The 13,192-nt window shown below is 39.8% G+C and overlaps 1 protein-coding gene and 1 pseudogene across 1 annotated transcript; both read left to right on the top strand.

Moving 5' to 3' along the window:
* Window positions 1–6,422, top strand: LOC139725110 (uncharacterized). Its single transcript, XM_071636194.1, has 4 exons — window positions 1–310; window positions 1,209–1,452; window positions 5,491–5,922; window positions 6,253–6,422. The coding sequence occupies exons 1-4, from the start codon at window positions 149–151 to the stop codon at window positions 6,420–6,422; spliced, it is 1,008 nt and encodes a 335-aa protein (XP_071492295.1). The 5' UTR covers window positions 1–148.
* Window positions 6,131–11,448, top strand: LOC139725108 (uncharacterized; annotated as a pseudogene).
* The last annotated feature ends 1,744 nt before the right edge of the window (window positions 11,449–13,192 follow it).

The raw sequence follows: 13,192 nt of genomic DNA, 5'->3' as shown, positions 1-13,192 counted from the left end.
GGGAAATCTCCGATCCAAAATTTCCAAAAACCAGATGGATGTTATCGTGATCATAACAAGGAAAAAAAAAGTTGTAACACGTCGTTTTCATGAAGGAACAGCCACTGTTACCATGGTGACTGAGTCGATCAATCTATAGAATTACGAGATGGGAAACAGATTTTCTCGAAGCCAGAAATCGTCGCCTCATGTTCCAGGAGGGGAGCAACAAGCGGAGCAGACAGACCTCATTGCCGGCCAAACCTCGGCTGGAAGAGGGAGGCTCTCTCGGCTGAGGAGGTCTCTTTCCTTTTCAAGATCCAGGCGTTTCGTAAGTTTTAATGAAACTGGGTCTACTTTATGTAATTTCTCATCATTCATACATTCATTTTGGTGCTTAATACTATGTGGGCCTATTTATGCGCACAGAGATGCATAATTCATTCACAAGATTTTATGAATGTGATTCACCATGGTGTGAGTTTGTGTTTATGATATTCGTAATCAGTGCAGCTCAATAGGACATTGTAACTAATGTGTAGTTATCATCTAATTATTCAATGGTACAGAATAATCAAAGCAATTTCCGCAAAACTTTGAAAGTGATTTCCCTTGATTTAACTACTGTCAGGGTATGATAGGTCCTATATTATGCTATCGTTGTGTTTTGAGAAACTGTTGTGACTCAGTGGATGAAAGCACGCAGACTATCAGTCAAGATATGCCATGGTTCGATTTTCCTAGCTGGCTATAGCGATTGCCCCTATATAAGCAAGACACTTATTACCTACCCCTTCCCCCATTGTCCTAAATGCCGGCGCCGCGTTTTTAAAAGTTGTTGTTGTTGTTGTTGTTGTTGTTGTTGTTTTTTTTTTGGGGGGGGGGGTGGGCAGTTACAATACTGATGCCACTTCCGCGTTTCATCAGCTGACACAGAAACGCCTTCAGCGGCAGTTTTCTGCAAGGTACGTTTTCGGGGGTTAATCGGCTTGAACGCAAAAACAACAAAACATTCTTCTAGAGACACTTCCGGGGTTTAAAAGCGGGGGCCCAAAGTGGTTATTATGCCTCCCCCCCCCCCCCCACAAAAAAAAAAAAAAAGGTGGGCTGGGAGGGGCAAGCCGTGGCTGCTTGCTTTTATTTTATACCATCCACTTCTTCCTCAGCGGTCACTTAAAACAAATTCATTCATTCATTCATTCAAATCGACCACTATTTCATGTATTCAGAAGCGACAAACGATTGCAGAAGGCCCCGTGAAGTCGTTTATCATTCTACAAGACGATGGCAAAGACAGGAGAAGACTTGGAGAGGTGGAAGCGGCTTCCCTGGACCAGCTGTTGACTGAATGCAAGACTCTCTATGGCCATGAGTCAAGTCTTATCACCTACAACGATCAGCCAATCACAGCAGCAGTGTTTGAGGACTTCACAGACACCAATGTACTAACAATTCACACTGGAGCGCCACAGGGTAAAAATCAACATTTTTAAATATCTTGAAATTAATTAGAAAGCAATATATATATATATGTATATATATATATATATATATATATATATATATAATCATATAAATTACTATATCCTCATGCATAAGATTACAAACTCCTCAAAAAAAGTTCTCCAAGTTCAATTTGATGTATCATATTTCTCTTAAAACTACATCATTTTATTCAAATGTGACATTATATGAAAACCTGATTTATTTTCTTTACAACGACAACTCGCTTGTTTACATTATGCATTCCTGGAATGCACAGTATGACTGAGTATGAGGAGAGGTCAAGTGTGAAATGTTGCGAAATAGAGCAAACATACTGTATTATGTCAAACAGTGTAGAGTTCCCATTTGCTTTGTCGTTGCACGGAAGGAATGTGCTTGAAAAGAATGCATTGTGAAATTATCATTAGATTCCAGGCTTCATCCAGGAATTAAAAACTGCAGTAGTATCTGCAGATTGAAATTAAACATAAAGGTTGACCAAAAAGTCATCTTATTTCAAGGAAATAGGAGTTTTTGAAAGTTCATTTCAGCTTTCCTTATTCCTGTGGCCTTTTTCGTCAAAACTGTACGTTATAAATAGCAGAATTGTTGCGACTTTTCACCTTTGATCTGTCCCCATACTCAACTATTTTGCATATTCCAAGAACACCCAATCACGGCAAGTGAGATGTCATTCAAAGATAATCAATCAGGCTTTCTTATGACGTCATGTTTAATGAAGATAATGCAGGTATAAGAGAAATATGATATATCAAACTTTATTGCAGAACTTATTTTGAGGAGTTTATATAAACATTTAACGTACTTCAAACTTGAGATTTATGCAGACTTAATAAGTGAAATTCTGCTGAACAGTGACTTGTACAACCGCCTTTATACTGTTGGACCAGGGAGGTGGAACACTTCCACCTCCCTGGTTGGACTGTGAGTGTAGACCCTATATGGAAGCAACTTTTATAGATAGATTTCGACCTGGTGGTCGTAAAAGACAGCTCAACTATTTTACTTGAAATTGGACGGGATCAGGGATGCCAAGTTCAAAAAAAATTTATGAGTGAGATTTTCATGACTCGGCATCTCGGCATGCGATTATGCGCGCGAGCGAGGGTGTGGGAGGGGTTTTTCCCCCTGTGGCCTCCCACTGTACAGAGCTTTTTCAATTTTTAGCTCTTAATGGTGCGATCAGGTGTATTTGGGGAGACAAAAGGGAAATATACCTTCATTTGCAACTATCACTTCAATCTTTTGAGCTATGCTCATTATTATGGGCCCAAGTGGCAGACTTGGCCCGATGCGTGAGAGGAATGGGTGCCATGCGTGAGATCGTGAGATGGCCCCTAAATGCTTGAGTCTCACGCAGAATGCGTGAGACTTGGTAGCTCTGCGGGATTAAAACTACGTCCCCTGCCATTGCCTGCAGTGTTTGCATGAAAATGTATTTTTTTTTTACATTGTTCCTAGCTTGTGCTGTATAGTGCTCCCCACACATACACGTATACGCAGTACAAATGGTGTGTGAACAAAGATTGACTCGACTCTTTGATCACATTGATTATCATGAAGTGAATATGAAAATGCACACAGGCAAATGTGATAACCAAAGGCAAAGTCCATAAATCAAGTCAAACAAAATGTTTGTAAATCAACCTCATATGTCTATACCGCAGATTTAGCCTCGAGGTATAGAGCTTGAAGCTTGAATGAAAATTTATATAATCTCTATGTAAACCTGTGCATCGAAGGGAGTAAAACAATATGATTGCGTGAATTTTACTTTGTCATCAGACAGAACATCATCTACAGTGTATGATTGTGTTTATAAATTTTCTTATTCTGAAAAAAAAAATGCGTCCCAAATGACTTACCAAACGACTAATTTGTTGTCACATCTACGAATGTGCTATTTTTGTAAGAATCTACAGTGCGTATAAAAAAAGGTAATCCAAATTAAGAGGGTTACTATTTCATGATTTTCAGCTATGGTATTGTATGGAGAGCGCAATGTTGGTTGGGAGGAAAGAAGAACTCTTCCTCTTTCCATTGATACCTAATCAGATTGACAAATGTCAGGCATGACTGAGCTCATGAACTTCAAACAAGACAAAAATGACAAATTGTACGTTTTACCAAGTTTGAGTGTCATCGTGAAGCAACAATGAATGTTTCACTGGATAGAAGTTCATTCTTTTTTTTGGTCACAATCAGTTGCGATTTATCTGTTTGATAAGATTTCACCTACTGGATCTGTAAGCTTCTTCACATCGATCGCTACAAATAGCCAAAGTCTCATCAAACAGGTAAATTGCAACTGATTGGGACAAAATGAACGTCTATCCAGTTGACATTCCAATCAGATGAATCTTTCAAGCGGAATGAATGTCTCACTGAATGGATGAGGTCTGTTAATGAAAGTGGTAAAATTAACAGGTCAGCCTGCACGACTGCAGGTGTGTGTTTAGGGTTTCTTCTAACCTTTTGTGGTCCATAACTTTCAACACGGCCACGTTGTCGGTAACTTTATTTTTCTCTCTTCGTAAAAAGACATGGTTTGACGCTGCAAGCTATGTGTTGAAAAACAAACAGAAAAAAGGATTGTGTGGGTTGGCTTTTGTGGAAGTGACCAGGTCATCAGACAGGTGGACATGTTAAAAGTTATAATCTCATCTATTCATTGAGATATTCATCGTTCCCTCATTTTTCTTCATGTGACACTCAAATTTTGAAAAAAAGTGCAATTTGTCATTGTCTTTAAAGTTCATGTGCTCACTCATGTTTATGACATTAAATCGACATAATTAGATATCAATGAAGAGAAAAAGAGCTCCTCTCTCCTCACAACCAACATTGTGCTCTCCGTGTAGAGTTGACAATTATGAATAATAACCCTCCAACGATGGATTACCTTATTTCTTTCTCTTTTTTTTTTGATAGATACTGTATAATTATATCGAATGTATAAGATGGTCTCTAGAAGACCTCTGTTATGTTAAAAATGGGCAATGCAGTATGTATGTGCGATGCTATAGGAAGGGCACTATTCAAGGCAGATAAAGCTTTGAACCAGAGGAAGGTAAGATTTTAATTACCTGTGCACCTTAAAGGACAAGTTCACCTTCATAAACATAAGGATTGAGAGAATGTAGCAATATTAGTAGAACACATCATTGAAAGTTTGAGGAAAATCAGACAATCCGTTCAAAAGTTATGAATTTTTGAAGTTTTTGTGCAGTAACCGCTGGATGAGAAGACTACTGCAGTGTATGAATAACTTAGATGTCACATGCGTACAACAATATAAGGAAAATATAAAGAGAATTTCACACAATTCCATCTTTTGAAAAAAGTACACATTCCCCTGACTGGTTACTGACAAATGTTATGGGTAATATTATTCCCCCTGCCTTTAGAAAGAGGCAAGTCAAGTGCTCTTTTATTATGCGAAAAAAGTGAAAATATGTTGAATTTTCTTTTACATTTTCTTTATACTGTTGTACGCATATGACTCACAAGCTGTAGTAGTCTCCTCATCCAGCGGTTCCAACACAAAAATTTTAAAAATTCATAACTTTTGCATCGATTGTCCAATTTTCCTCAAACTTTCACTGATGTGTTCTACTAATATTGTTGCATTCTCTCAATTCTTATGTTTATGAAGTTGAACTTGTCCTTTAATGATCGAGGGAAAGACTAGAGTGATTTAAAATATGGCGTGTGTAAGAATCTTCCTACACAAAACGCATATACTTAAGCTGTATTTTCATGATTTGAAGAAAAGAAGGAAAAACCATAAAACAAACAAACAAGCGAACACGCAAACTAAAAGGCCAAAGAAAAACAAATGCTAGTTTTGTCATAATTTCGATAAATCTAAACTATAGTATGCAAAAAACAAATGTAAAATTTGATTCCTTCGTCAGTGTTTGGGGGCACGCTTTAAGCTGTACAGTTTTTAAAGCATAAATGTACAGCAGAATTGTATTATTACAGACATTCTTCTGCACACAGAAGATCAAGTTGGAGCCCGTCTTGTCATGGTACATGCAAGAGCGCCCTCTCCGCCCCCACTATCACCAGCAAGTGAGTCACTGACATCCCCACAGACTTCCTCGGTGCAAGCACCACCGGCGGCGAATCAGAGCCGTACAGAAGGAGAGTTATCTACCCGAACATCAGAGCACACCGAGCAAGAACCTCTTCCAAGAGAGCCGGTCGATGTCCCGATATCATCTCCACCAGCAGAAATCAGTCAAGATGAGTTGCCTCAGTTACCAACTGATCTTAGTGCTGCGAGGACGCTCCAACGGAAAGAAGACAAAACGCCACTGTCTGAGGAGTTGGGAAACGTGGAGTATTCGTCATCTCGTAGAGGGGAGCAGGGATTGGTCTCTACGTCACTATCTGCATCAATTTTAACCTCGTCCAAACAGAACTCGCAGAGTAAGGATAATTAGTTAGCGTGATTTTCACTTTCATAGTCAAATTTCTTTACATGTCAGGTGATATTCCTAAAGTGATGGTAGATATTTATCTATAGGCAGTACTTCAGTGTCATTGTGCCTAATTGCTTGTTGATTGTGCCAATGGAACAAGTAAGCCTACACTCTTAGAAAGAGTGTTTTCGAGAATGCAAATGATTTCTGCCAGGCAAAATATCGATTATAACTGCAATGATGCAAATGACAAACTCGTAAAGCTGTAGTTTTCATTGAAGTCTTTTGCACAAATTCATGCTGATTTTCATCGTGTTGTCTTGGTTGTATTTTTAAGTTTCAGAGAACAAAGATGTATTAGTACGGACGATGTATCTGACACTGAGCTGCGAGATATTGCCAAATGTGTCGATGTATCCAAAGTTCCTGATCTTGGTCTCCTACTTGGCTTTGGTTATCCTGAAATCGAGAGATACCAAAAGACAAATTTTCTTCACAACAACGTAACTGTGGATGGTACGACGCACATGCTGTTCACGTGGAGAGAGAAGACTCCCGGCGAAAAGGGTAGACGCCATCTTTTGGCATCTAAGCTGGACCAAATCGGGATGGTTCAAACTGCCGATAAGTGCTTAAGAAAAGGTATAATTGTCTTTTGTTTGTCGCATTTACTCTTTAAGCTGAGTAAGTGTTAGTGATTCACAAAACTAGACATTACACCATTTTTTAGAAACATACATTGTAGCTCGTAAAACACCCCCCACAAATTTATAGGTAGGCGTAAATGAATTTACCCATAATCACAAGTCGTACTCACTGTTGTAACAATAATTGTTGGATAGTAATACTATCACTATGATAGATCTCTCTTTTCGTTGTTGGTTTCCACTCAAGACGCTAGCCACTTGAGTTTATCTCGATTTCTATAATAGAAAATAAAAAGTTACACTGCATTATAATTACAGTGCACTCCCATCATAATGAACACGGTTATGATAAAATTCTGGTTACAACGAAGTGAAAATTAATGCCGCCACATTATCCACTCTATGTATTCTTATTGTTTATTTGTACGGTTCTAACGAAATTTCGATATAATGGAAGAAAACTGCCGGTTCCGAGGACTTTGTTATAACAGGAGTCCATCATATAATCTTAATCATTATCCCTTTATTGCCAAACATTCTTGAGGGATAAAATGCAATATTGAAGATTGACCTTCTATCACGTATCAGTGAGGAACAGGATAAGAAAATACAGAGTGAAGTTGACGTAAACAACATTGAAATAACTAAATCATATCGTCTTTCTTTTCTGATTTTTTTATGTTTACAGAAAACACGGATTATTCAAAGGGAGCACATATAGAAGACGAGCAGTTTGCTGAAATATTTGCAAAGGAACTGAGAAGGTACTACAAACAGATCTATTGCACTGTGACTACCGATCCCTGGGACGAGAGGCTGGTGGACCTCAATGAATACTTCATTTCTCTTTCTTTGCGACAGGAAGTCGACACGAGATCCCGTAAGAAGACAAAAGATAAGCTGAAAAATTCGCACAACGACCTTTTCAACCTTTGGATAGATGGCAGCATAGCAGATCGAATTCTGGTTTTCGGTGAGGGTGGAACCGGTAAGAGTACCCTGTGCAAGAAACTTGCCTATGACTGGGCAAAGAAGGTGCCACAGTCTCCCCTGAAGGACGTTAAGATACTTTGTGCGCTTGAGTTCCGTAGACTTCAGGGTTCGGGGGACGTAGCCGAGGCCATACACACCCAGCTTATATGCAAAGACAGTTCGATAACTCCTGATCGCATATACAGAGGTTTATTCAGTCGAATCCAACAGAGGTTAAGCTCATTCTCGATGGCTACGATGAATTTGATCCAGATAGCTATAAAGGAGACATTAATGATGTTCTGGCAGGCAAAATGATGGCCGAAGTTACGACTCTGGTCACGACCCGCCCGTGGCACACATGTTTGCTTCAAAAGCAAACATGCATGTACGCTCAGGTAAGTCTTGACGGATTTGACTCAGAGGGGGTCGATTCTTTTGTCAAACAGTACTTTGCTCCTGATGATCGGGCGGCTAGACAGTGCCTGGAGAAGATAAAATATAGCGGGGTTATTCGCCACCTGGCGCGTGTGCCAATCCTTCTTTCCATGGTATGCTATCTCAAAAAGACATGCTCCGAAGACACGACCGAAGCCGATACGATGAATTCCCTGTTCACCAAGTTTCTTCGTGCCCTCTTTGTCAATAACATAGACAAGATCGGTGAATCTAGGAAACCCCTCTATCATGAGATTCCAGACGAGGTGGACATGCCTGTGCTAGAAAAGTTCTGGGATGATCTTGGGAAAATGGCGCTCGAGGGCGTCTTGAAACCCGGGAAGAAGTTAATTTTCCCTAGAGACGAATTTGGGCACAAAACACGCATGATTGAAATTGGCTTGAAAATTGGACTGCTTGTTCGACAAAAGGCCAAAATACATCATGATGCATTTGAGTCTCTCAAGGTTGTTTACTCCTTTCCACACTTGTTGTTCCAAGAAAAATGTGCCGGAGATTTCATCGCGTCACACCCCGAAGTCATGGAGTCAACCTTGGCAGGGATGTCCAACGCTGCCCAGACAATATCTTTACAGTACACGTTGGTATTCAGCTGCCAACGAAGGGCGCGTGAAGGGAGTTACGACAATCGTGTGAGATCTAGGAAGATAGTTGAACACCTTGTGTCTTTGCAAGATAATGAGAAGACAGAAGCTGATCTACATAGTGAGCTGAGTGGCATTGACGAACAAGTGCCGGAATTCCTTGATGAAATGCTTGTCGTAAAGTCGCATGATTTTATGAGGTCTCTATTTCTGCTGAGCCTCATGATCAATCAAGAGAGTGGGTCCGAGGCAGACTTGCTTCCAATGATTGAGAAGCTGGATGGACACAACCCAGAACGCCAGGACTACGATGGCAGCCTTTGTCACAGCTTCCTTTACTATCTGAAGTTTGCATTACCTAACAATGTTAGCTTTCAACCATGCACCAGTCTGTCAATGTTCGACATAATTGAAACGATTTCTCTGTCCGATCTTCTCTCACTCACGACAAAGAGCTATCGAAAGTTGAAAAGCATCTTCGTTTCCGATTTCACGGGAGACTTCTCGCTGGAGGGTTTACCCGGACCATCCCTAGAGACATTCAAACTTGAAGAACTCAGTCTCAACAAATGTCAAAAGTCTGTTCATCTTTCAGGGTTAATGAACATACTGTCGCAGATGAAGATTGATGTTGCTACCATATCGCTCACTTACACAGAACTTGACCTTCATGAGTCATGCAAAACTGTAAGGCAGAGTAATGAACAGCAATGCAGTGTTCAGAAACTTCATATCAACAGCATAAGCACGCAAGTGTCTCTTTTCGATCTGCTGCACCTGTTTGCAAGAAAGTGTCAGAACATGCGATGTCTGCATGTCTCCTATGTTGAGCTAGTTCTTCATGAGCACAATCCAGATCTCATGCCTCGGGTTGGGTCAACTGCAATTGAGGATTTGGAAATTGGTTTTGTTGATAACCAGTTGTCACTCTCTGAGCTTCTTGGTGTTGCGAGTGGTTTCTGCTCCGCCATGAAAAGATGCTTCTTGCACGACATTGTGTTGACCGTCGAGGATCGCCATGATACCTCTCGGAAGGAATGCGTTGTAAAGTCATGTCTCGAGGAGCTGCGTCTTAAGAACATGATGGAAGATATATCTGTTACAGGTGTGTTGGATGTTGTAGGTCAATCGTTAGGCAAATGTCATCTGACACTGCTATCACTTGATGAGTTAAAAGCTTACATCCCTTCTCACACCGAGATAGTTCCCAGTGCAGACGACGTGAAAGCCCAACTCATCGTAGACGAAATACGCTTAAGGAAGGTTGGTAATGCAAGCATCGACGTGGTCAAAAGAAAGTCGAATATAGCATTGGAAGAATTTTCGATCGTAGATATATTCTTTCTGATTGCTCGGTACACCCCAAACACAATCAAACTTCATCTTCTTTTCATGACGATTCGGATCCCTGAATTTCGTTCATCTCATTACTCATCACTTCCTGACAAGTTGGGGATCGAACAAGTCATCATCGCGGGTTCGAGTTTCCCTCCACAACGTTGTTCTTTGGCTGATGTTCTAGCCCATGTAGGGATGGCATGTCCACGTCTGCAGCGGGTCGGTTTGTCACACTGGTGTGAGAATCTCTCTTACAACAGGGAAGTATCTATCCCGGAAGATGTCCAAAATGATTCACTCGCAGAGTTCAGATTGGAGTTCGTTGACATCGATCGAGGTCATTCTATTTCCCTCCCCACCATCTTGTCTCTGACTAGTCGGATGTTTCCAAATTTGGAAATACTCTCTCTCGCTAAAGTTGTACTTGGCGATTTGAGCGAGGTCGAGATCGAAGACATCAAAACTTTGAGAGAATGTCGCGACAAGAATGATAGCCAAGAGCCAATCCTTGTACACAGCGATGGGACTCCACGTGTGTTCTCTCTCCGATTCATTCATGTTGTAGATCCGATCAACATTGGCTACGTGCTTTTCTGGGCTCGAAAGTGTTTGGGAAATGTCGTTCTTTGTCTTCACTTCCATAACTGTTGCATCATGACGTATGGGCAAAAGCCATTAGGCTTAGTGACCAATGACAACTGCTGCATATCCTTCAGTCACTGCAGAGTGACCAATCCATCAGTATCCATCAAGGACTATATTTCGAAAAGCTGTCCTTTCCTGTGTTTATCTGATGACGACACAGACAATTCTACACTCACGTTCAAGTCGAATGCTTTTGACTTCCCGATGGTGTCGCCCTTTTTCCATGATACTAAAAGGTTGCAAGGATATGTTCAGGAATCTGAGCATCAATAAAGAAAGGGAATAAAATGTTGACTGCCATAACCATCAGCAGGAAGCGTCCGAAGCAACTTTCAAATGCACTTCTTCAGTGTACAGCATTATTTCGGCTCACGTTGGAGATGTAAAATAATATCTTAAGTATATGCTCAGCTTATATCTGCAGGAATTGACATGATTATCAGAGACGAAGTAGAACGTTCTGTGATCTTTCTGTGGCGAGGTGCCAAAACGCCGAACAATGGTTTTGACGAAGATTTATCAGTTCGTTGATCATTTATCCTGAAAATAAATCTATTGCGCTGTTGTCCACTGTTTGTTCGTTTCTTTGCTAGCAATTCACACACACATCACACACAAACATATACAATCAATGGATTAAAGGAAATTTTCCGTGAAGTCAGACATGGAGCAAGGGTTTTTGGTGTATTTATAGTAACCCAGATTATTGTCTGATTCAGACCTCTTACTGGATTCGTCGTCAGTTCATTTTACAATGTATTTGACATAAACTACCGGTATTATTGCACGCCTTCCGATTCCTGAAAATTACCTTCGCCAATGCAGCCATGTTTTTAGAGGTGTTTGCTCAGGTCTTTGTTTGTATTTTTATTTGTCTGTCAGCTTTAGTGAAAACGAAAAAACAACAACAAATGCATAGTTTTGAAGAAAATATGCAGGGAAGGTCGAAATAAGTCAGGAAACAAATCATTAAACTTCGGTGGTTAGCCCGATCTCCACGGATCTACGAATCTTTCATAGAAGGAGCATCATTTTGCTTGGTAATGGGTTAAAGGAATTGACTCTTTGGTTTAACCCAAACCAAGTAAAAATATCAAGAAACGTTGTCTGGTTTACATGCTGAAGGTGAAAAATGTAGAACAACTTTCTTCAGCATAAGAGTGCATGTTGAATAATTCATTACTATTACGTTATGTACATTCCTTTCATCGGCATTGTATATGTTTAGATATTGCTCAAGTGTATCTATTTTGTATTTTATTACTCTGACAAGCTATACATGTACTGTCAATTTACGTAACGACTTTCCCGTATACGCATCATTTTCGGCTTGTACTTGTACATTGATTTGATTTTGAGTATTTTGTTTATTTTGCATTTAACATCAAGTACACTTTGAAGCACGCCTTTGGACGAAGTGATAAGCCATTTTAAGTGAAATGAAAACCAGATCCCAAACCCACGCAGAGCAGAATAATCCGGATACCGGCAATATTTAAGATGTTACTAGCTCTGTGCAATTCATTGAGGCCTCTAGATTTACAAGCAGTCATGGAGAGTGACATGTCTTGGTTGACATCTGCACTAAAAAAAAAAATGTGGTTTAATAAGCACGTATCATAAGAGCATGTATACCTCAACTTCGATGAAAAGGAGAACACTCCCTAGTTTTATCACCACTTCTTTTTTAATGATTAGACGCTTCTTGAATAGAAAGCAAATAAGATCATCATTCGATAACCCCTGTATGTTAATCAAGCATTGTACATGATATAATCTACAGCTTATGAGTCTTACGTTAGTCTCCTAGAAGGCTTTAAATAACGCAATTGAAGACAAAAAGAAACATTTTCTCATGTCCGTATACCTTCCCTGCATATCATGCAGAGAAACCAATTCTGAAAATTGAGTGAAACAATGGCACGTGGTTCAGATTATGAGGATGTATTGTAAGCAGTTGGACAAGTTGGGTTATGTCAGATGTGTTGATAGACTTAATGACCTCCATGACATTTATAGCTGTGTTGCCGTCACTGTGATATCACGAATCTCACTCGCACTTACTAATAGACTCCTATGTCGCACCCATACAAAATAACGGCAGGATCGAGTTTCCACTATAATATACTGTGTAATGTAGGCCTTACAGTTTGACGAGTACGAGATTCACACACCTGAAGCTAATTAACGCAATAATTATTTAAACAGGTTGAGAAAAATATCAGATATGTATGTGAATGTCCAAATGATTAGTCTATATATGAGCCCGTGAAACTTTGAAGGGAGAATTTTAATGTACCCATTCAAGGGTTTGTATTCTAGTGAACTACTTACGAGAGCATCGTAAGACCGTTATATATAGGCCTATATTATGTATGCTATATATACACACATATATAATGCTGCATGTAGGCCATATCTACAAAGAACTGATAATTCCCAGCTTATGGGATGCAAACCAATCTTGAAAATATTATACGTTGATTGTCAAGATGATTTTATTGTTATTGAACCCTATGTGGAAAGAGTGACGTGTAATGTAGCTTTATTTTTTTTTCCAGAGCACTGGTATAAAAAATCTCCTTCATCAATAATCAAATGTCTTCAAACGTAGTGGGTTTGAATATTTGAC

The sequence above is a fragment of the Diadema antillarum genome, unplaced genomic scaffold, assembly GCF_040938485.1.
Source record: "Diadema antillarum isolate AM-2024a unplaced genomic scaffold, OU_Dant_1.0 seq00000015_RagTag, whole genome shotgun sequence".
Taxonomy (NCBI): Eukaryota; Metazoa; Echinodermata; class Echinoidea; order Diadematoida; family Diadematidae; genus Diadema; species Diadema antillarum.
The sequence above is the reverse complement of the archived record's forward strand: the minus strand, read 5'-3'. Positions and strand labels throughout refer to the sequence as shown.